The sequence below is a fragment of the Drosophila suzukii genome, chromosome X, assembly GCF_043229965.1.
Source record: "Drosophila suzukii chromosome X, CBGP_Dsuzu_IsoJpt1.0, whole genome shotgun sequence".
In the NCBI taxonomy this organism is placed as follows: Eukaryota; Metazoa; Arthropoda; class Insecta; order Diptera; family Drosophilidae; genus Drosophila; species Drosophila suzukii.
In genome coordinates this window covers 13,983,931-14,007,581 of record NC_092084.1, presented here as the reverse complement: position 1 = coordinate 14,007,581, position 23,651 = coordinate 13,983,931, and the positions used below count along the sequence as shown (strand labels likewise).

The following is a 23,651-nucleotide window of genomic DNA, read 5'->3' as shown; positions in this document are numbered from 1 at the left end:
ACGATTTTTAACACATTAGAGAGTTTAATTGGAAAGCGGTTTTGAATTTGGCTTTCAAACGGGGTCAGGGTTACAGCTTGACTTTTAAATATGTTTCTTGACATTCGGTTGATAATTCGATTGACATTATATCTTCATGACTCAAGGAATACCAAAAATATTAGGAAATAATTTTTTTGGGTTAAATTTGTTTTCAATTTCTCTTTTTTAAGCTCTATCCCAAAAATAAAATGGAAATCCCTATTTAAAAACGTTGTATTGTCATTCTTAGATCATTTATTTATTAGTAGTTGCTTTATAGGATGCGGCTGACTTACCAATAAACCAGTTTCCACGTTCGGTATCAAAATGATCTTGGATCCGTCCATTAAGTTGTGATCTCTGAGCGTGCCATCCTGAAGTTCCCTGCAAGATAGAGACAAAATAATCATATCAGTTAGAATAGTGCAATCAATAAATGGTATAGGGGTATGGAAGTAAAAATCTAAGCGACCTAAAAAAAAATAATACAACAAAATTAAAAAAGAAGTTAATAAGTTAAAAATGAAAATTATACAAAACCGAGACGAACAACGAATTTCGAGTCGATTCAACAAAATTCAACAAAAGGCGTGCGCCGTTTTTTTTTTTTGATAATGGTTTTTGTTTTTTAACTTCTCTCGATTCTCCACTTAACAGTACAGTCACACAAACTTATACACACAATTGGGGATTATATCGGCATTTTAATGGATAATATAATTAATTTGGCATTTGGTTTGTTTGCATTGTGACAAGCTCTCTCTTTCTTTCTTTCTTTCCTTCAACGAAAGCGCTTTGCGGGTATTTTTACTGAGCCAAAAACAACCAAAAAAAAATAATAATACAATTGCCAAAAAAAAAGGGGAGGGGGGATCTTTTAAAGGCGTTGATTTGCTGCTGTCAGCACTTTTGCATGCGTAATTTAATTTTTAGCGACATTCGAATCTGTTTATTCTGAAGAGTTAACAAAAGTTTCGATAAGCTTTCTGTCAAGTCAACAAAAATGTTATTTATAAATACTGATCCCCCCATAATTATAATAATATTTTTATGAAAGCTAGCTTCTGTACATATAAACAACATCTTTTGATTAAAAATTGTGAATTAAAGTCATTTGTTTAAGTAAATTCAAGCACATAATTAATACTAAATAAATTCGTAAGTAAGTACTCTATAGTCGAGTGGTTTTTCTGTAAAAAACGAATATTTTGTCTGTTTTTTATATATACAACCTACCCCCTTTTACTAAATGAGAATTTAAAGGCGCACAGGTAAGAAATTAAAAGTTCAAGCACTTTACAGGTTTTTTTCTTCCCTCTCTGCTGCTTTTTGATCAAAAGCATTGGTGCCAGTTGATTTCCATTCCATTTTTGTTCTGTTTTCTGTTCGTTTTATTTTATTTTACTTTTTGTTTCATTTTTGTTTTATTTTTTCTCTGTAATTGCTGATTTTTGTCGTTGTTGTCTGACGGTGGAGTGAAACAAAGTCAAAAGTTAAACGCTGTTGACACTTTTCAGTTGCTGAATTTCAATTGTTTAATTTTTTGCTGTGTTTTTTTTGTAATTTTTTTGGGCATTGCATTTTGCAGGTGTTAAGAGGCAAAAACAGCAGTAGCTGGCAGCTACAACAAAATACCAACAGACCGACAGACAAATAAACAAACGAACCATACAGCTGCCTCTTATTTGCTTAATTTCTTTTATTTAAATAACAATACAGATAATATAGGAGAAAACGAAATCGAGTGGGGCTTGACATGAGAATTAACTGCTGCAAGAAATTTTCTTCCACTATTATAATTTATATGTGCAAAAAATCAAATTAAACAAAATGTATCTTTTATGTAATTTTGTATCTTTTCTAGCGTTTTGTATCTTTTCTAACATTTTGTATCTTTTATACCATTTTGTATCTTTTTTTAACATTTTGTATCATTTCTAACGTGTTGTATCTTTTCTAACTTGTTGTATCTTTTCTAACATTTTGTATCTTTTCTAGCGTTTTGTATCTTTTATAAAAATTTGGAAATTCAAAGCCAAACCAAAATTGGTTTTTATAAAATTTAGTCAAATCATTTCGATTTTGAATTGAAATGTTTGAGATTTCCACTGGTAAATGTAAGATGCATCTTTTGATTTCAGCTTGGATTGCAGTCTTGCCCCAACCACAAAGTACAGTTGGCCCCACAGCTTTTCGGCCCTGAAGCAAGTCTTTCATATATACCATACCTACCTAGGTATGTAATTACGTGTGCTTAGATATTCAGGTACAATCAATGTCGGGCCTATATATAGACGGCGATGCATTTGTTTTGGCTAGCAACGCAAAGCGGTAAAGCCACAACAGAAAAACGAATAAAACGCTGATCCGAAACATAAATCGAGCAATGGGCGGTGGGGCGGTATGTAAATAAATATGTACAGACAAAGGGCGGGGAAAATACCTTGTCGACAGGTGGGGGGGGGCCACAGAAAGCCAGGCGAAGAAAGGGGATCGGTTGTTTAAAATTACTCAACTTTATGCTCCAACAGAGATACAGAGGGGTCCCATATCCCGTCATGAGAGAGTTGGTTAAATACACAAAGAAAATTATACATGGCCACAAAGGAGAAACTATTAAATAACCAACTTCAACTGGATTTTGTGTCTGTAACCTAAGTAAGACCTTGGCAAATTGTTTACCTATTACCTGAAAATTTGAATAAATACATTGAAACGAACAATTTTTATTAATCTAATCAATTTCACCAGAAGTACAGTGTAACCATACATTTGCAAAATGAAGGTTTTTACTTTTTTGGTCACACTGTTGCAGAGATATCTTTTAACTTTTAAGCCAACTTAAACTGACAAAACCTTTATTAAGTTTACTTTAAAACCATAGAATATTTTGCAAGACTTTTGAAGGTAATCTATGTAGTTATAAGAGTGGGATAAAATAATTTTTCTTAATCAATTAAATTTAAAAAAAAAATTATGCTTTTTCTTTACAAATATTTTGGAATACAAAATTAATGATAAAGTTATGTACGTATATATAAAGTTATTAATATCCACTATTTAAAATGAAAATTTTCGGTTGAAAATCTTGTCGTTTTAACTGCATAATGCGGCGAAGGAAAGAGAAAGAGCGAGAGAAAGAGAGAGCTAGTTGCGGCGAATTCAGTGGCGATGCGGTAACCCCGGCAACGGCAAAAACAGCAACAACAAACGCAACAACAGCAACAACGGTAACAAGAGCAATCGAATTCAGCCAGAAACAACAACAACAAAGGCTATTAAACGAGGCGAGCGTTTAATGACTGCATGCATGATTGATGAATTGATAAGATTTGGTTAGTTGGCTGGCACGAAAAGCGAATTTGGGTCAGCGAAAGGGGCGTGGCACGTCGGCGGCAACAGCAGCAACAACAATCGCTGCGGTTGCACGCAACGCTCAACTTTCAACACTCACGCACACGCTCGCATGGATACCAAAAAAAAAACAAAAAAAACAGCAACACAAATAAGTAAATAAAAACCATAACCGAAAAAACACAGAAAACCCCCCTCGAACCGAAAACAATTTGAATTTATTGCAGCCTTAACGAAATTTATTGTTTTCCCCATTTTTTGAGCTAGTTTATCTGCGAAATTTCTGTACAATGGGAGCAATATTCAATGCAAATATGTAATATAGCCACTAGAAAATGTAAGTTTTTTATTAATATATATATAAAAAAAATTTAATAAAACAATATAAATATAAATAATTATAACTTCTTATATATTATCACTTAAGCTGTTGTTAAATAAAAAATATTAGGGAGTGTAAAACAATAAACACAAGTCTAGTTAATGCACAATAAGAAATTTTGTAAATTATTTAACCAACATTTTCAAAGGCATTGCGTTACGTTACGTAAGGCCACGCATAGCGTAACGTGTCTGTGATTTCTCACCTCGCCCAGCAGCAACATGTTGCAGCTGCTGCAGGTGCCACGGCGAAAGAAACTCACCACAGCGGCGAGTAACAGTAACAGTTACTGTAACGTAACGCAGAGAGTGAGAGAGCCGCAAGAGAGAGCAAGAGAGAGATATGGTACCCCCATTAAAGAGGTATTTTTATTAATTTCCCATCCTTCCATAATTTTGGTTAAATTTTATTTTTCATGTGTTTTTTTTTTCAAATAAATACTCTTGGCTCAGAGGTACGAAAATGTATATGAACACTCTTGCTAAAAGTACTATAATTTTGTTAAATATAATAACATATAATTCCTGATCATTATTGAATTGGCATAAATTACGAGTTTTAATACAATGAATTCCTGTTCCTTACTTCAGTAAATAGCCATACTTTTCAATCTATTTTCTTTAAAGTCGTCTACTAGTTACAGTGAAAAAATCTTGTATATGTAAGTGGGCAGTGAGTTAAGTATAATTTGTACTAAACCTCCATATAAAAAGTTCGAAATCTTATTTTGTCTACTGAATGTAAACATTTTTAAAATCAAGCTGGAATACATATTGATATTTCTATAAGAATAAAAGCACATGAAAATTAAATATTAATAATACTAACAAATCTGAATTGATCCAATTTTAATACTAAGAAATATGAATTGATTCAATATTAATACTAAGAAATCTGAATTGATCCAATTTGAATACTAACAAATCCGAATTGATCCAATACTAATACTAAGAAATCTGAATTGATCCAATATTAATACTAACAAATCTGAATTGATCCAATATTAATACTAAGAAATCTGAATTGATCCAATATTAATACTAACAAATCTGAATTGATCCAATATTAATACAAAGAATTCTGAATTGATCCAACTTTAATACTAAGAAATCTGGATTGATCCAAATATAAACTTATTTATTGTTAATTCATATTTCCAACCATGTTTGAGATGTGAAATATGAATTTCAAATGTGAATTTATGATTTAAAAATTTTTAATTTTTTTTAAATGTTTAAATTCAGTGAATAGATTTGGTTTTTTCAAAACTTAAACTTAATCGTTTAAAAAAAAAGCCTCAAAAAAGGGGGTGTGTGTGGGTTTCGCTGAGGTGTGGCTGTGTTTGGCAGAGTGTGTATGTGTTTGTGGGTGCTTAGGCTTTTTGTCTGCGGGGGTGTCTGTGTTTCATGGTTTCTGTACTACTGTGTGAGTGTGTGACTGTGTGACTGTGTGTCTGTGCCTTTACGCAATAGGCAGCAGATGACGCCGACGACAAAAGCGACGCAATATGACGCGACAGAAACAACAACAACAACAACAACAACAGCAACAGCAGCGAAGGCCAAACGAGTTGGCTCGGTTGTTGGGTGGTTGGGCGGTCGGAAAAGGGGGAGTGGGGTCAGAAGGGGGCCTGACCCAGACAGACAGACGGGAAAACTCAGGCATAGAAAATGCAGACATCAAACTGTACTACCAATGTTAAAAGTTGAACGCTCTATACAGTAAAGCAATTAGAATAAACCGTATTTACAGTAGACTTTGTAACCCATTATATATCATAGGATATATAAGAAAAAAAGTTTAGTATTCGAAAAAAACATTGTATACATCGTCTCAAAAAGATGAAACATATTCATTAAAAATCTTTAAAATACATAGGTTATAAAGTCGGAAACTATTTCTGTCTCTTATTATCACCTTAACCTTTACAAGAAGTACGGATTAACATAGTTTCATAATGGTATAAGAAATATTATTAAAAATTTTTATTCCAGTTTTATTTATTTGACAATATACCCTACATAACTCTTTCTTTCTCTTATTATCACCATAAATTTATATAAAGATCTGATTCATCTAGTTTTATAATGGTATAAAAATATAACAGATTTTAATTCTACTATTCTTCTATTTGACTATAGGATATTTTAGACCCTACATAACTCTTTCTCATATATTCATATAGTTTTATGAATTGGACAATAGGATATACATATAAGGTGCCACAGCTACAACATGAAGATGGTTTGAAGAGCTAGCTGCTTCCTTTCTCGTAAAACCTGAAATACCCCTATTGTAACCGAAGCGTAACCGATAAGAAGGTGGAAGCGTGACACCCGCAGAGATCAGGGGTTACATGGTATAGTAGTATATGGTGTGGTATGCTGTTCTATGCTACCTTCACGCTCTTCACACGATCTCTTCCCTTGTTCTTTTCCTGTAATTTCGACTCCACCATCCCCGGGATATAGGGATATATATGTACACATATACTTTAATAGGCCTTTGGTGGGGGCATTCGGTATTCGGCATTCGGCATTCGGCGTTTTCCAGCTATGTAATTTCAAACCGGGGAACCAAGTGAATTGCCCTTTGTTGTCATAAAATTCCACCACCTTGCTCTGTATTGCAAACGCTGTGTGTATTGGGCATGCTGCGTAAATTATCATGTTTACTGCCTTCGAAGGAGGATGAAAAAGAAGGTTCAGGGTTTGAAGAGAGAGCATCGCACAAGGACTCTCTCAGGCCATCTCCCTCACTCCTTCGCCCCTTCTCACTCGCTCCCTTACACATGATGGTTTTTGTAGTCAGTGCACAAGGGTAAAAGCCTAAACAAGAAATCGAAAAAACCAGAAAAGAAAGTCTAACTTGTCAAGACGAAATTTATATACCCTTGACCTATAAATTGCACCCTTATATGTAACTTATGTATATTATAATGGCTGAAATTAGTATAAAACTTTTTAAGACGAAACAGTTCTTGAAAAAAAATTCATTTTACACTCTAAACATTTACAAAACCACATATGTATCTATAAGTTTTCGATATATAGTAGCGATGTAATAGTTCGAAACAAATGGTTAAAAAATGCACTTATGTATATTAAAATAGCTGAAATTAGTATATACCTTTTTAAGACGAAACAGTTCTTGAAAAAAAATTCATTTTACACTCTAAACATTTACAAAACCACATATGTATATATAAGTTTTCGATATATAGTAGCGATATAATAGTTCGAAACAAATGGTTATAAAATGCACACCTGTTGGCCACTTAAAATAGCTTTTAAAGTCATTAGACCTTTACTATGTTGCGAGAATAGGAAAAATTATCATAATACCATTCTGTAAGGGTATAAAAAGTGAAGGGAGTGTTGGAGAAGAAGAAAATCTCACATGGGAAAGAGGAAAGGAGCGAAGAGAAAACGAGAGAGCGTCGCATAGAAAACTGCACTGAGAATTGAAAATGAGTACGAGATTTTCCGCCAGCGCAGAGAATAAACCCAAGGGAAAACGTGTGGCCAAAAAAAAAAACGTGGCACAAAACATAGAAAATAAAAGTCTGCGTTGGTGTGTATCTAAAAAATGCCACCTAAATGTCTGGTCAACATTTTTGGGGCTAACACAAAGCGAAGTAAACGGGGGGTGTTGACTGACTGACGGACGGACGGACTCCCCTCGTCGAGTCAAGGGCAACTGTACACACGCCCAACAGCCACCCACCGCCACTTTAACCGACGACCAAAGGAATAGAGAAATTCAGGGAGAAATCCCTTGGAGGAAATGCGAAAGTTTAATAAGAATACCCAACTTTTATAAAAGTTTTCAATACAGATGAAAAATTTAAAAATCATTTTTAATTTTAAGCGACTATTAGAGAAATACAAAAGAGATATGAGTAACATAGATATCATATCGTGAAAATAAAAATTCACGAAGAAATACAAAAGAGATATCTTAAGTATCATAGTTATCATATCGTGAATATGAAAATTCACAAAGAAATACCTTGGAAAAATGGCGAAAGTTTAATATGAGTACCCAACTATCATAATAGTTTTAATTCAATATAGATGAAAAATTTAAAAATCATTTTTAATTTAAAGCGACTATTTTAGAAATACAACAGAGATATAATAAGAATCATAGATATCATATAGTGAAAATAAAAATTCACGGAGAAATCCCTTTGGTAGAAATGCGAAAGTTGCAACTTTCACAAAAGTTTTAATTCAATACAGATGGATAATATTAATTGAATTGTTCATGTCAACAAGCAAATATTGAAACAATTTGAGAAGAACAAAATAGAGATATCATAGATAGCACATATCGTGAATAGAGAAATGCGAAAAAGTATAATATAAATACCCGACTTTTATAAAAGTATTTACTCAATAAAAATGGAAAAATGTAAAAGGAATTTTGAAATATAAAGAAACGAAAATAATGTAAAACTTGGACGTAGTATAAGATATCATATCATGTCATCGCACATCAGGGGTTGAACGCTACTTCCCCGAAATTCCGGCATTATTCCCTCCCCTTTCGAGAAAGTCCAGCGGAACCCGAAACTCTCTCAACCATTAAAAGATTGCATAACCTTTTCTTTATTTTCGCTTGGTCACTTGTTTCCAATACCCATTTCCATTTTAAGTTCAATTTTAATTTCTTTTTCAATCCCCACCCTGCCTTTTCATCCACAATGAAATGTCAGCCCAGGTTGAAAAGATATGAATTTGATTCGTTCTCTAATCTAGTTCTACAAACACATAGAAAATGTTTTTATACATATATCTCAAATTTTTTACTGTTTAATTTTTGCGATTATGCTGATATATTTTTTTGTTATTGTTTTCTCATTCATATATTAGATTTCATTTATGCGACTGCTTTGTTTTCATAGCTCATTTCGTTTTTTTTGCTATCGGAAAACAGAAACGCGTTAAACGAGAATCTGAGCCCGAATAATTTTCGACGCTGACGAATTATTTGCCAAAGATATGAGGAAGTATTTCTCATATTTGCTCTCGACGACGTCTAGAGTATATGGCAACAGATACAGATACAACCCGCACAGCTGCAGATGGAAACGTGTTAATTAATAGAATTTTAGAGGCTTCTTTGCCGCTCCAGTTGTAGATAGATACAGTTTTCGGTGGGTTGGGCTTTTGCCAACTACATGTGATTGAGAGTGGGGCCGTCAACTTTTTCATAGATATGTATGTACTTGTGCGAGGGTTGAAGATATGTACATACATATAAATATTGCAAGTGACACTTGGATTAACCATTGGTTACAAGGGTGTTGGGAAAAAGGTGCCATTATAAATGGTCTTTTCTATCCGGAGATGTCAATCTTTTACTTCAAATATGTATAACAAAAAACTTTTATATTATTTACTTTCTTCATTTTAGTATTTTAGTTCAAATTTATAACACTTTGACTAATAAAGGTACTTTTAATTTGGTATTGCCATACTTTTTGCCATTTTACCCTTCGGTCTATACCAAATATTAATGAATAGTTCCCCTAACAAGCCCGTCCAATTCCTATCCTATTTTTGGTATAGACACCTAAGAGATACTAAAACACTTAGATCCCTATCCCTTTTGTCGGCCTACACCACACAGAATGGGGCTTCTTGTGTGGGGTTGCTGAATGCAGCGCTTGCTACCCCTAAGGCTACTTTAAAGTCAACTAATCCTAACTTTGATTACCATTCGTTCGTTCGTTTGCTCGTCCGTTCTTTCGGTACTCGCACCAACACACACATTTATAGTAGGCAAAAATTGAGAACACCCACATAGCCATAAAAAAGCGGCCGCCACAGCCTGGTGCACCATCATCAACACCAGCAACCACAGCAGCCACCACTTTTGGTAAAAAGGATGACGGTGGGTGATGAGATGGGGAAAAAGGAAAACCTAAAACGGGTATACTGAAAGCAGAAAACAAAAAACACAACATTTTCAGCCCAGCTTTCACTTGAGAGAAGCTTTTCCTCCTTCAGTTTTCAGTGGAACCAAACCGAACCAAACCGAACCACCCACATCATGGCAACTTGGGGTTGCAACCACCGACCGCCGCTGTTGCTGATGAGTTTCATTAATTTCCGGACGAAAAGCTGCACCACCACAAAGAAAAAGCGGCGGATGGGGCAGGATGTGGGATTAGAACGACCCTTTTGGCCGAAACTGGTGCTGACCATATGTTCTAGACCCGATCCGAATGCTAGAGACCCTAGCCACGATTAAACCATACTATATAGTGCATTTCAGGAAGTACTCGTATTATATCGGAAATAAAAGCATATATCAGAAATGATAACTTTTTGTCAAAACTTTTGTTATCAAACATTTACCAAACGCTATGTACCCTTAACTAATTGCCAAAAATCGAATACTATGGTAATATGGTAGCAAAAGCAAGAAATATTAAAGATTCTCCATAAATTGATTTCAATAAACGTAAAAACCCAAATGATATCTCATCATTTTTATCATTATATCTCATCTTTGATAATCGCAGCTTTGAAGGAGTTATTATCCCAAAATAATATCATCGACAACGCTAGAAATATAATGGATTGTCTATATATAGATATAAATAAATGAGAAAACCCGAAATGATATCCCTTCATCGGTAGTATCTATCTGTTTGTGACTAAGAAATATTTGTTGAAAACAATACTCGGATAATCACAGCATTGTAGGAACTCGTATTTCAAAGTAATAACACCATAATCGTCATAGCGTTACCTATAAATATAATGGATTGTTTGTACATATAGATGAATAATTGCGAAAAACCCCAATCCGCTTTATCTGTACTACCTTTCTATTTGTGGGTAATACATACATATATCTTTAATTTAATACTCTGATAATCGCAGTATCTATCTGAGATCCACCCACTGTGGGAGGAGAGGAGCACCATCAAGGCTGTCAGCTGCAGTTTCACCAGCTAAAAAACCCACCCCTTTTCAGCCACACCCCCAAAAACGCCCACTTTGGCTTCGCTTTTGGAGCAAAGACTTCGGGGGAAAATCGGAAAAGGGTTGAGCCAGCCAGGAAAAAAGGGAAATTGGGGGAGGGGGAGGGGGCGATGGGAAATCCAGAAGAGAGGCCTGAAAAATCGATGGCAACCGCTGAATCGCAGCTTTGTGGAGTCAACACATCGCATTTGCATGCGCCAAGGGGCGTTGAGGACGTGGGGGCGTGGCACTGGTTTTAGGTGGGGAGGAGCAGGGGGTGGGGGGGTGGGGATTACAGGGCAGCATCCATAACAAAGACAAATTAAACAAAGGAATAAGCGAGAAAGGGGGTTGGGGTGGGGGGGATCGACGAAGGCAGCAACAAACAACAATGAGAAATCACAGCAAGCGACTAAAAATAGCAAAAAGCAGCAAAGGCAAAGCAAAAATAACATCACGCCCCCGCACATCGAAAGCAACGAAAGCCCCCCCCACCCCCTTTTCAACAGCCCACAAACAAAAGTCAGCCAATGCTTCTAATTTCGAACTATTGATTCAGAAGTTTTCATCTATATAGCTATATACTGACTATAATATAGCCGCCGGAAGACATTTGCGAAAGGGCAAACACTGAAAATGCTAAAGTCACAGTGGTCGCTCCTAAAAAGGAATCCACACAGGTGATAAAGTATCAAAATAGAATATTAATATATTTCATGGGATGGATTTTTTTGAACTGGTAACTGAGATATAAATATACTTAATCAACTACTCAAGATACTCATGAAATAAATGTAAATATTAAAGTTTAACTTTAAAATAAAAACAAGTTCTTGGAAATATCTATAGATTAAAAACATGTTCTATTGTATTGTATTTGTAATGAGGGAAAGTATTTATAAGTTTGATATTTAAATACAAGAAAATATCATTTATAGAGATTTGAAGCATTTAATTATAATAAAAGACAGATATTTCTGGTAGAATGATCTAATATTTTATTGATCAAAATGATATTATATGTCTATTAGTCAGTATCTGGAGATAGATCACTGTATATGCATCGATTTCAAAGGTGAGTCTATAAAAGTCTGGTAGTATGATCTAATATTTTATTGATCAAAATGATATTGTGTGTTTATATTAGTCAGTATCTGGAGATAGATCTCTAATTTCAAAGGTGAGTCTGTAAAAATAACGTAATATCTGTGAGTTTGAGAGGTATGATGATCACTGTAACTGGATAATAGATGGATTGATTTGAAAGGGGGGGGCTCAATCATCGGATCTCTAGCTAAAGGCACACAAACAACAACAATAACGATAGCAACAACTGCAATAACAGAACAGCAACGAAAACAGCTTTTTTACGTATGCAACTGTGTGTGTGTGTGGGGCTGCGCGCGCACACAAGCAAACAAAACCCACACACACACACACACACACACAGAAGAGCTTAGCAACAAAGAGCAAAGAGAACAATTGCCGGCCGGCCGAGCAAAACTGTTGATGGGAAAAAAAAGTGTTGAAGGGGAGGGGAAGTGGGTGTTGGGCGGTGGGCGGTGGGAGGCAGTGGGCGGTCATGAGAGAGAGAGAGAGGGGTAACACTTCTCTCCGATGACGTTATTGATGCCGTAAGTTGTTGTTTCTCCCTCTTCTTCTTTTTTGTTGATCGTTTTGCATTGAAAGTAAATGCAATTGGATGACGATGTTTTTCCAGGGCTCTCCGCTTTCATCATGAAAATGGAGCACTCAAAAAATAGTTAGATCTTCTTTCAGATCGATACTATAAACATTTATCGGTAAAGCGTCAATTCCCCAGACGGTTTAAGGCCATATTTGTTTTAAACACTTACCCCAAGTCAGGGATTTTTAAATCCCACGCATATCCCAAATTTCATAACTGTCGGACAAAAATTACGCTAACAAAAGCGTTTTGTTTATTTCAGTTATTATAATATCGTATTCCCCCAAAAAAAAAAACCCCATCTCTATTTATTCGCAACGAATATACAGAGTTTACACAAGTGTGCGAGTAATTGAAAATTAGAACGAGTGTGTTTGCAGTGTGTGTAGGATGCTGCTGATGATGTGATCTTGATGATGATGATGATGTTATTTAGATTCCCCTCAATTTGACAGCAAATGCATGTGAATGAAAACCAGAATCAAAGAATCGAGCGACTGCTGAATGAAATCGTTATGAAGGGGAGAAAACCGAGGTGAACAAATTTTTAGCAGTATATGAATGATGAAATTATCATATAATTTGTATTTCGTCTATGGTATCAGTAAATTAAGTTGTTTTTGTGATTCTAGTTAGAATAAGATTTTTCAATGTAAAAAGTTTTAGTTGCTCATAATTCGAAATTCCCCAGAGTGTGACTAATTTTGTTTAAAAATATAAATGATAAGTACTCGTGACCTTGCTTACAAATAAACATTTAAATGTTGCAAAATGACTCATTTTTAAACTAATCTATAATTTAGATATCAATCTTAAGCGAGCCTAAGGCCTTTGCTGCTATAGCTCTATAATAAACCCTCTGTTAGCTTATAGTTTTAGATGTTTAGCATTAGATAATAATAATACTCGTGTTTAACGTCTTAATAAAGTACAACATTTTAGATTTTTGAAATAAAGAAATATCCCCCAATATAGACATCTATTTTTTGCAGTACTATTCAGTTTTAGCTTTCCATTGTTTCGCAGTTTCTCTTGCATTTTTCGTTTTTGAAATATTCGGCTGCCTTTGTTTTGTTGTTTGACTTTTTCTTTGTCTATTTTCACTTTGAACACTCTTTTAATGGCTGATTTTTTCGTTGAAACTGCTGCAAAAAATGATATAAAATCGAAGGAGTGAAGACTCGTAGAATGGATAGGTTTAAAGCCTTTTGGTTAATCACCAGCAATTTCGATTTGCATTTTTTATGAGCATAAACAATCATTTTTGATGCGTTCGTTTCTTGCCGGGTACTTTGGTGGTTGGTGGTTTTCCTTCCGTTTTTTTTCTGCGGCTCGAATGGATGGTGGTGCATTGACACATCGCCCAACCACTGAAGAAAACAGCAGGAAGAAAAAGTCATTGGTCTGGGCCAGAAATAGACGGCGAATTTGTTTCGGGCATTTCGTGGATCTTCGCGCTGGCATGCAATTTGGCACAATTAAGGCGAGTATCTGCCAGATACAAGATACAAAATGCAAACACACCCGTCGTCCGCACAACTAGCAGACATGCAAACGTGCCGTTAGCTCAGACTTGGCCACTATTTAATTTTATACGAGTATCTTGCAGATACCGACTGACACAAGCACACTCAGCTAGGCGGCGCATAGGCATTAGATATTAGATACACACAACCGCAGCACCTTAAATAAACTTAAAAGAAGGCGACCAACCACCCAAAACAGCACATAGCAAAGCCAACCAACCAACCACCCACCCACTAAAGCCCAGACCAACCCATCAAATGCACTATAAAAAACTTTTGCAGATGATTTCAAATAATATTCTAATGGTTGTATGTACTCAATGCTTAAGAATTCGCGTCCTTTACAGTTATATTGCCTAAATTTGTATAGATGATGCAAGGAACACAAAAAGTATCCCAATAACATATCTTTGTCATTGCTGAAGAATTCACGTTGCTTTTACAATATCCTTCATAATTAAATTCTTAAAATTTTCAAAAATATTTTTGAGTCATTGCTGAAGAATTCGCGTTTGCTTTGAACAATATTGTTCATAATTTTTTTGTTTAAATTTCCATAGATGCAATTTTCTCGCAGTGCATTAGACCAGACCATCCCATTCATTCACCATTTAAACCGAAGAGAACTGAACCGAAGCAGAGCAGAGCAAAAAGCGAACGAACGAGCGAGCGAGCACACATCCTCCCGATTCTGCGATGCTTTCTATTTTTAATGCCTAGCAACTTTGTTGCACCAAGAGTTTCAGTTTATTCTAATAATTCAGTGGGTGGAAAAACGCAAAGCTGCAGTAGTGATGGGAAAATTTATTGAATGCGCCTGCAGCAGTGAAAAACGCTGATGATGATGATGATGATGATGACGATGAAGAAAAAGAAGAAGCATTGAGGCGTGGCGCCATCTAGCGCCGAACAAAGCCAAGGCTAAGGCCTGAGGCCATAAACAAATGCTGGGGGGGGGGGGGCTTTCAGCAAATAACGAAGGGTACAAAATGGCAGCCAAGGGCCATTTGGAAAAAGGGGGCCGCACTTGTGGGGCTTGGAAATTGGCCAAAGGTGAAGGGGTGTGTGTATGGGGGGGGGGGTCAAGGGAAAAGGAAAGGGTGGAGCAGAGATGAAGCAAGAGGAAATGCGAAGGCAGGTGATGTGAGCTTTTGTTGGTGGTGGTGGACTGACTCTCTGTATCTGTGTAGCGTTACTTCCCCAGTAACAAAACGAGTTTTTACAGGCACACATCCTATAAAAGGATGTAACGATTGGCCAGACTCGAAAATATGATTTTAAATTGAAAATCCTTATTGTGTCTATCCCAATTTTTGGATAGAAACCAGCAGTAATACTACAAATTCCAGAAAAACAACATTTTCAAGTAGTATTTCTTTCTTATCAAGTTTTTAGTGTCAGCTTATTTAATGCTTGTGCAGATAACAAGTCAACATAACCAAATTTTAGTGCCCTCCGAGTCAAAATTATTATTTTAAACATTATGAAAAAAAACCTAGAACTCAAGCAGTATTTGCCTTCTTCCCCCTTGATTATAAAGAAAGATAGAAATACGTTTAAGTCTGAAATAAAAGTTGAGACCTTAAAGTTTTCCCAGATAGAAAAACTTAAAACTAGTGTTCGACTAGCTTTGATTCACTTGGGTTTCCAAAACAGGTAAACCTAAGACTAGTGATACATTTGGATAGTCTGCTCCGGAAAAGGTCTTTCAAGTGGGGAACTAGCCGGGTAAGAGAAAGAGAAAGAGGAAGAGAGAGCGAGTCTTGTGTAACCTAATCTGCTGGGAGAGAGAGCGAGAGCGGCGAGCAAACACAGGCAAACAGTCGAGCGGCAAGGAGAGACAAACCGACAGACAGAAAGAGATGGCGAGAGGCAAACAATGAGCAAAGCAGCAAAGCAAAGCAAAGCAGCAGCAAAGCAGCAGAACAAAGCACGCTTGTCCGTACATATTCCAAACAAGATCTCTTCTCGCGCCGCCTAATCAACAACGTAAAATAATAAATAAAAAGCAACCAAGAACTGCGCAGCAAAGGCAACAAAGAAATGTGCCTCGTTTTCACCCTTAACCCATGGCAAACCAACCCAACCCAATCCAATCCAATGCAGTCAAGTTAGATCAAACATGTCTGATAACACAACAAAGATCATTTCGGCTTGCCGTGAATTCAAGAACCTTTCGTAACTGAAACCATAAAAGCAGTACAACCCGAGAGAGACGGGTGTATGTGGGAGAGACAGAGACAGAGACAGAGAGCAAGCGAGCCACTAAGGCAAGCCCCAAAAACACGGCCAAAATCCACCACTCGGCCCAAGAAACCCAACTCGTTGGGCTTAACTCAACATGCGTCAAAAGCCAAAATTCAACATGTGGGTAAACACAGGGACCACCAAAATAAAATCACAAAAAACGTGAAATGCCACCAAAAATGTTGATGTTTTAGTTAAAAATATGTTTTAAAACATTTTTTTTTTTTGAAAACTCAAAATTCTTATCTTTAACTGATTTACGATCCATGATCTATTGGCTTTGTCTTCCTACTTTCATTATTGGAATGTTAAATTACAATCTATTTATTTAATTTTAATATGTTTATAAGAAAAACAGTAATATTTCAACATTTTTTACACATTCCATAGTTTCTATGGTTTCCATGCTTCACAAGAATTTTAAATATTAAAAAAAAAATAGGGAAGCTTTTTAAAATGCAATGACATTTCAACTTTCTGTATAATACGTAGCTCATAGTTCGAGTTAGACGAGTTCGACTGTAGGCAGAAGGTAAAAACACACGCGCCGCTAGTTTATGACGTCGCCATGGGCAATGAGGCCCCGGAACATCACCGATTCGCCTCCGTACTGCCGATGCCCCATGCCCCACCTATTTCCTCTGGCTTTAAAATTAAAATTATGAAGAGAGGGCGAAGAAAAAGCGCATACTAAAATTAAAACTGTTGATAATACAGGCCCGAGGGCCAAGCGAAATCATGGGAGGTGGATGCGGAGGTGGAGGTGGTGGTGGTTGCGTGTGCGTTGTTTTATACAATTACGTAGCTCTATCTGAAGAACCCTAAGGTGACATATGGGGCGTGGGGAGCGGGACTTGGGCTTATGTCATACTACTATATAGCACACACCTTGGAAGTGCGCCACTAATCGGGGGATGGGACGACGGGGCAAGGGGCTATGCTGATAGGAATGGGGACATCTAATCTGTTTGCATTATTCTGATACGACATTATTTCTCCTATATTCGAGCTATTTTGCACATTTTTTTCATAATATATCGAATTTTACTAATAGGTCTAATACCGTTATTATTTGCATTGGTTTTTTTTTCTGATAGTTATCTGATTAGCGCTACGTAATCAGTTTTATTTAATCCGCGAGCATCTATATACATAAGTAGCTCTTCGGCTGTTATACTAGTACTTGAATATTATGTTACTTTTGTATAGGTTTGACTTGAAATCCGGTTTCTTGTTTATATGGAAACAGTTCAGTTCAGGTTTCTTTCACCACCACGTGTTAAAAAGGGTTGATATTGCAAAAGACAAAGGAACATAACTTGTAAATGGGTTTTAGCTTCGGCATTATCTTGGGTATATTTAAAATATTATTATGAGCAGATTTTAAAAATCCCTTTATATTTCTGAATGGGATTTTGAAATGATAAAATAAGGTTTTTTGTTAGCGTTCATATTTTTAGGTGCTTTTTTAATGGGTTCTATGATTGTTTCGTTTATATTTAATATATTTAATATCTAATCAATTTGATAGGATCATATTTCAGCTTTAAAACGTAGTAATTCTAATTGAAATCAGGTTTAAACCTAACATCTGGTCTAGGCATTCTCATGACAACCACGTGGTTTTAAAGGGTTGGCCTCTCGAGCAGATACTCTCCGCTTTTCCAGCGTATTTTCCATTTGACCAGTTTCCTTGTGGTCGGTCACCTTTTTCCACGCCAGTGATATGAATAGTGGATTATATTGTGACTTGGAGATTTGCGTTTGGTGGTGTTTGGACGCCTCTCGAAATAAATTTACCAATTCGGATGGTGGTGACTTTGCATGCAGCACGAAATTCTCATTCACTGATGTGTGCAACATTTTGCCTTTTCGCTGCCCAAGCACAAAAAGAAAAAACTGATATGAAATGATATTTAAATGTTATAATAATGTAGAATATATAAAGGAATACTAAAATCATTTGTTTAAGCGGAGGGTGTCGAACCTGAACATCTACATAACAAGCTGTCAAAGCCAAAAGGAACTCTTAATCTTGTTGTCTCTGTAGGATTACCTAGTAATTTTAATTCGAAAACGTTGTTTTTTATTATTTTTTAAGAACTTAGCTACATTTTTTAAGGAGAGAATTTGTTTTGTAATACTAGGTGACTTTTCTTTTTGTGTAAGTTTCTTCATCTACTGTTGCTGCTTCTTCTTTTAGCCGGTGGTGGCTTCTTCTTTCAGCTTTTTCTGCGGGCGGGTGTTTTTTTTTTCTTTTCGGAAATATTGGTGGTGTGAATAAGCTTTTAGCGAAAGGCTTTTTTTTTGCTAGCCGGGTGGTAGGTTTTCCGCATCAGTCCATATATTTTATTTTGGCGGGGGTGGCATCTATGGCTTCTTCTTCTTACTTGTTCTCTGTTTTTTGTCATTCTTCTGCTTCAACAACATATGACATTCAGACAAAGAAGAAGAAGAAGAGGCGAGGAGAGTCCATTTTCCGAATGTCCGATAAGCGCAGCCTGCCAACATCATCATCATCATCAAAGAAGAAGAAGAGGCGAAATGTGGGGGAGAAGAAGGAGAGGACGAGGAAGAAGCAGCAATTTGATTGCAGAACAAAGAGAAGCGGGCACAAAAATCTCTGCCACACACACACACACACACACGTAGAAACACAGAGGAAGATGAATAAAAAAAACTTCAAGTGGAAGCAACAACAACAACACGAAAAACAAAAAACGAGCGGCAAAAGAGATGAGAGTAAAAAAACCGTGACGCCATTGCTTGCTGCAAAGTGGCATAAAACAGATGCAACAACACGGCGAAGAAGAGGCAAAGCAGAAGAAGAAGAAGCAAGTGAAATTCTTATCAGTCAAGTTTTTTCTTCTTTTTTTTTTGTCCAAGCCAGACAAAGGCGAAGCAGGCAGAAAAGAAGAAGAAAGGGGAAGGGGAAGGGCAGTCACTCCTCTCAATTAGAAATCTATTTGCAGAAATAAATGCAGCAGAGAGTGGGATGCCCAAGAGAGAGAAAGAGAGCGAGAGGAGTAGGAGAGAGAAGCCCGCATTATTGCGAAGCCTCTGTAATGCACCAATACACACACATGCACACAATGCACATAAGAAAACCAAGCCAAAGAAATGCAGCAGGCCCTTCAAAATCCACTTTTGACTTTACTAATTCGCATTTCAACAATCTCCAATCAAAATAATGAAGTATTAAGTATTAACATGGAATAAAATACATGAAACGAAAGTTTTAAAACAGTGTTTCTAAGACAAGTGTATCACATATTCCGTAAAAAATTTCGAAATCCCACAAAAGTTAGTTATTAATATTAATATTTTAGTTCAGAAAAACAAATTCCCTTAACAAATCTAAAACATTTCGAAAAGAGAATAAGAAAATCCATTCTTCTGCAAGCGAATCGCTAACAGAAGCTGTAACATTAACAGCTGCACCGAGATTAACAGTTGCAGTTAACATTTAGCTTTTAACAGCGCAATGCAACTAGTTGGAACAATGACGTCGACGCTGGCTGCGCTGCCTCCCTCGCTCTTTTTTTTTTTGCTTTTCCTTTGGCTTTTCATTTTCAATTTCATTTTCTGCCACTGCTTCTGTTTTTGTTTGGTTTTTTTGTTGTATCGCTTTTTTGTCTTTTTTTGCCGGTTTTGTGTTGCGCGCACATTTTTTACACTTTTATTTTGCCATTTTTTGTGTTGTTTTGTATAAATAACAAATTGATTATGAAATCGCTGGCGAACTGTGTGTGTGTGTGCGTGTGTTTAGATCAACTACCAATACATTCGAGCACTTTGTGCTTAACCCTTCAAACATGCCATTATTTTTGGAGGTTATATCAATAATAATCACAATAATAACGAGAACAGCAGGCAAATCAACTAAACAATGGCAACTTAGCGACTAAAAAGAACACACACACACACACACACACCTACATCCCTAACAAAGCTCAACAAAGGGGTTAGAAAAGGGGCGCAGCGGAGGGGGCGGGGCGGCGGAAAATAGATAACATAAACGATTATCAAAAGCATTTAACTAAACAAAACTTTAAAAACATAGGGTTTCAAATCAGAAAAAAAAGCCGAAATTGTAATACCCTTGTTATAATAAAATTACTTTAATCATTTCCCCAAAAAAGATTTCCTAACGAATAGAAAAAATTTAAAACAACTATTTTCACCTTTAACTTTTTCTTTTCAAAATAGACACCCGATCTACCAGATTTTCTAAATTAAATAATGGAAAATATACAAATAATATAAAATCAGCAAGGGTATCAAAACAGTTGGAAAACTGGTAGAAATAGCGGTTATTCATAAAGGTGGAATTTCAATTAAGAAAAAAAAACTAACTTTCAACCTGGCTGGCAAGATAAAATTCTATTTCCAAACATTATCATTTGCATTATCAGTTGTTCATTCTGGGTAGATATTACCTCATTGGCACAATCATAAGAAATTCATGGCAACATGCAAGTGACACACTTGTCGAAACCGAAACACCACTATCACCTCTTCAGGGGTGAGTTTTGCCCATTGGAGTGCAAATATAGTGGCGGGGAATACGAAGTCAAGCATGTAACCTATTGGGAACATATACAAAGTTCTTACATTATTGAAAATGGTACATTTTAATATTTTTTTCAAAAATATTTTCTATTCTCTAAAGTTTAAATATGATTTCATAGAATTGGAAACCAGATATCTAGGAAATTATAACAAAAATCGTGCCTCATTTAAAACCTTTTATAAAACTGGGATTCCTAACTGTGTACAATTTATTTGATTTTTTACAAATGTGCAATAACTTTGGTGATACAAAAAAGCTAAGGATTTTATTATAGAGAATGTAAAAAATTATAGTTTTTTACTATAGTTCTGCCTTTAGCAGTCACTAGTTTAATTTTAACACTGGAAATCTTTGTGTGGCCCTTTAAAGAATATACCATCCTACAAGGAACCTAATTTTACTAGTTTCATAGGTTGTTCTTAATAAAATGGTAGAAAATTGGAAAATGTATATTCTAATTGCTTCTCGCAGAGTTATTTTGTGGGTTGAAATTTGGAAATATATACCAACCTATAAGGAACGCAATGTTCTACAAACTAACCTTGTATAAAATTGAAAGAATATACCATCCTACAAGGAACCCAATCGTACTCTCTTCTCCTTCCTAAATAACCTTATAAAATGTTAGAAAATTGGAAGAATATGCCATCCTACAAGGAACCCAATTGTAATTTGTAACTTGTAACCCCATATAACCTAATAGATTCGAAGAATTCGAAGAATATACCATCCTATAAGGAACCCCCCATTCTCTACAAACTTCTTTCGGAGTAATTTTGTGGGTTCTAACTTATAACCCCTCTATCCCTATAAAATGCTGGAAAATTGAAAGAATATACCATCCTACAAGGAACCCAATTGTACTCTCTTCTCCTCCCTATATAACCTTATAAAATGTTTAAAAATTGGAAGAATATGTACCATCCTAGATGGAACTTGTAACACTCCCAATATAACGTTATAACAACATTTGAAGAATATACCGTCCTATAGGATCCCCATGCTCTACTTACTTCTCGCGGTGCAGCAGACAGATGCGATCCTTGGCCACCTTCAGCTTCTTGGCGATGATCTTCTTTAGGCTCTCCACGCTGATGAACGGCTCGACGCTGACGCCGAAATTGCCGCCGGTGGTGGTGCTGATGTTCAGGTTGATCGTCATTGGGGATGCCACCACGGCACTTGTTGTTGTTGTTGCTGCTGCTGATGAGGATGTTGTTGCCAAACGCTGCAAGTCGCCGTTGTTGTTGTTGTTGTTGCTGGTGGTGGTGGTATTGCTACCGCTGCCGCTGCTGCTGCTATTGTTGCTGCTGCTGCCACACCCAGCTGCTGCTGCTGCTGCCTCGTTTTGGCCATCGGCAGTGGCCGAGTTCGTGGCCGCTGATTTATCCATGTCCGGTGTTTTTTCTTTCTTTTTTTTTTGTTTGAAGAGGTTTTAGAGGAGCTCGTCTCTCGCTCTCTCTCTCTCTCTCTCTGTTGCTCTCTTTCGCTATCACACTCTCTTAAGAGGACTTCACAGGCAAAAAAATAAAAGCAATATCTGTTGAAAATCGCGTAACGGCACACACGCGGCGACTGCGGCGAATAGTAGCTCAGCTCAGCTCGGCTCGGTTCAAATTGCCAATCGATTTTCTATACACACCACACCTTGCACACGCACACACCAGCACACGCTCACACAGCGACACGCGCGGGCGACGTAACGGTAACCGTAACGTAACGAACGCCGAAGATGATGATGATGATGATGACGAAGAAGAAGAAGAGAGGCCGCTAATCGATTTTCGGTCTATCTAGTTTGTGGGGCGGTGCGGGGTTTGGGGGCGGATTACGTGAGAGCGACGGCGGAACGACAGCAACAACAACAATGTCGATGTGTAGGAGGCGGGGGAGGCGGTAAATCTCTGAATCTCTGCCCAGGTACGCATGTATGTGCAAGAGGAAGAGGAAGATGAAAAAAAAAACCCGTATTCGCTTGGCTATTGAGCTATTTTATTTTAGCTATTGAGTCCCGGTGTTTTATTTTTTATTTGATTTTTTTTTTTTTGCATTTATGTTTGTGTTCACCTCAGTTCAGTTTTGCTGCTGCTGCTGCTCACCGCGCGTCTCTTGCTTTTGCTTTTGACTTTCAGTTAGTAGTTGGTGGTTCTGCAACAACTCTGCTGGCACAACCACTACGCACACACACACACACTCGGCCTGGAGAGTCACACACTGGCAAGTCAAGCGGCGCCAACCGCCAAAGAGCATCTAAACGACTTGCGGGGCTCGAAAAAAAATCCACTCCACGGCTAGAGGTGGCAAAACATCGATATGTATGCCATCGATGTTTTCAAAGCGTCGGTGACATCGATGTTTTGCAAGCCCATATCGATATTGAAGCTCTCTCGCTCACGCAGAAGTCTTCTATCTTTTCTTTTACTGAACTTTTGCTTACGTTCAAACACAAAAAATACTGAAAAAACAATTTCGTGGCAAGATAAACCATCTCGTATTCGCTGGATGTGCAATGCTCTTATCCTTCTAGCTCACTTCTAGCTTGATATTTTACCGCATTTAGCTTAAAAACATTACACACAATAAAAGGCTTAAATTAATTTAAGTTTGGCGCCAACCGATAAAGAGTATCTAGTATCTAATCGACTTGCGAGGTTCGAAAAAAAATCCACTCCAATGTAGAGCTGGGAAACTATCGATGGCACTATCGACGAATCGAATGTTTAGCTTCCTGAGCCATTAAAAAATTAAATATTATATCTTACATAGTGAATTTACACAGAACAGGTAATTATATTTATTTTTTATAAACAATGTATGTATATTCAACAAACACATCAAATCTCTTCGAACATCTAAAGCGTGTACATCCAACATTGAACGT

At 36.6% G+C, this 23,651-nt stretch overlaps 1 protein-coding gene across 1 annotated transcript in view; it reads right to left on the bottom strand.

Annotated features, from left to right (window-relative positions):
- stx (ubiquitin-like domain-containing protein stuxnet) overlaps positions 1 to 23,033 on the bottom strand; it is a 38,168-nt gene extending 15,135 nt beyond the window's left edge. The window contains exons 1-2 of the mRNA XM_017086838.4: positions 21,784 to 23,033; positions 318 to 405 (exon numbers count right to left, since the gene is read on the bottom strand). Coding sequence (XP_016942327.2) covers positions 318 to 405; positions 21,784 to 22,163 — 468 coding nt within the window. The 5' untranslated portion in view covers positions 22,164 to 23,033. The remainder of the gene's footprint in view (positions 1 to 317; positions 406 to 21,783) is intronic.
- Between the last annotated feature and the right edge of the window lie 618 nt (positions 23,034 to 23,651).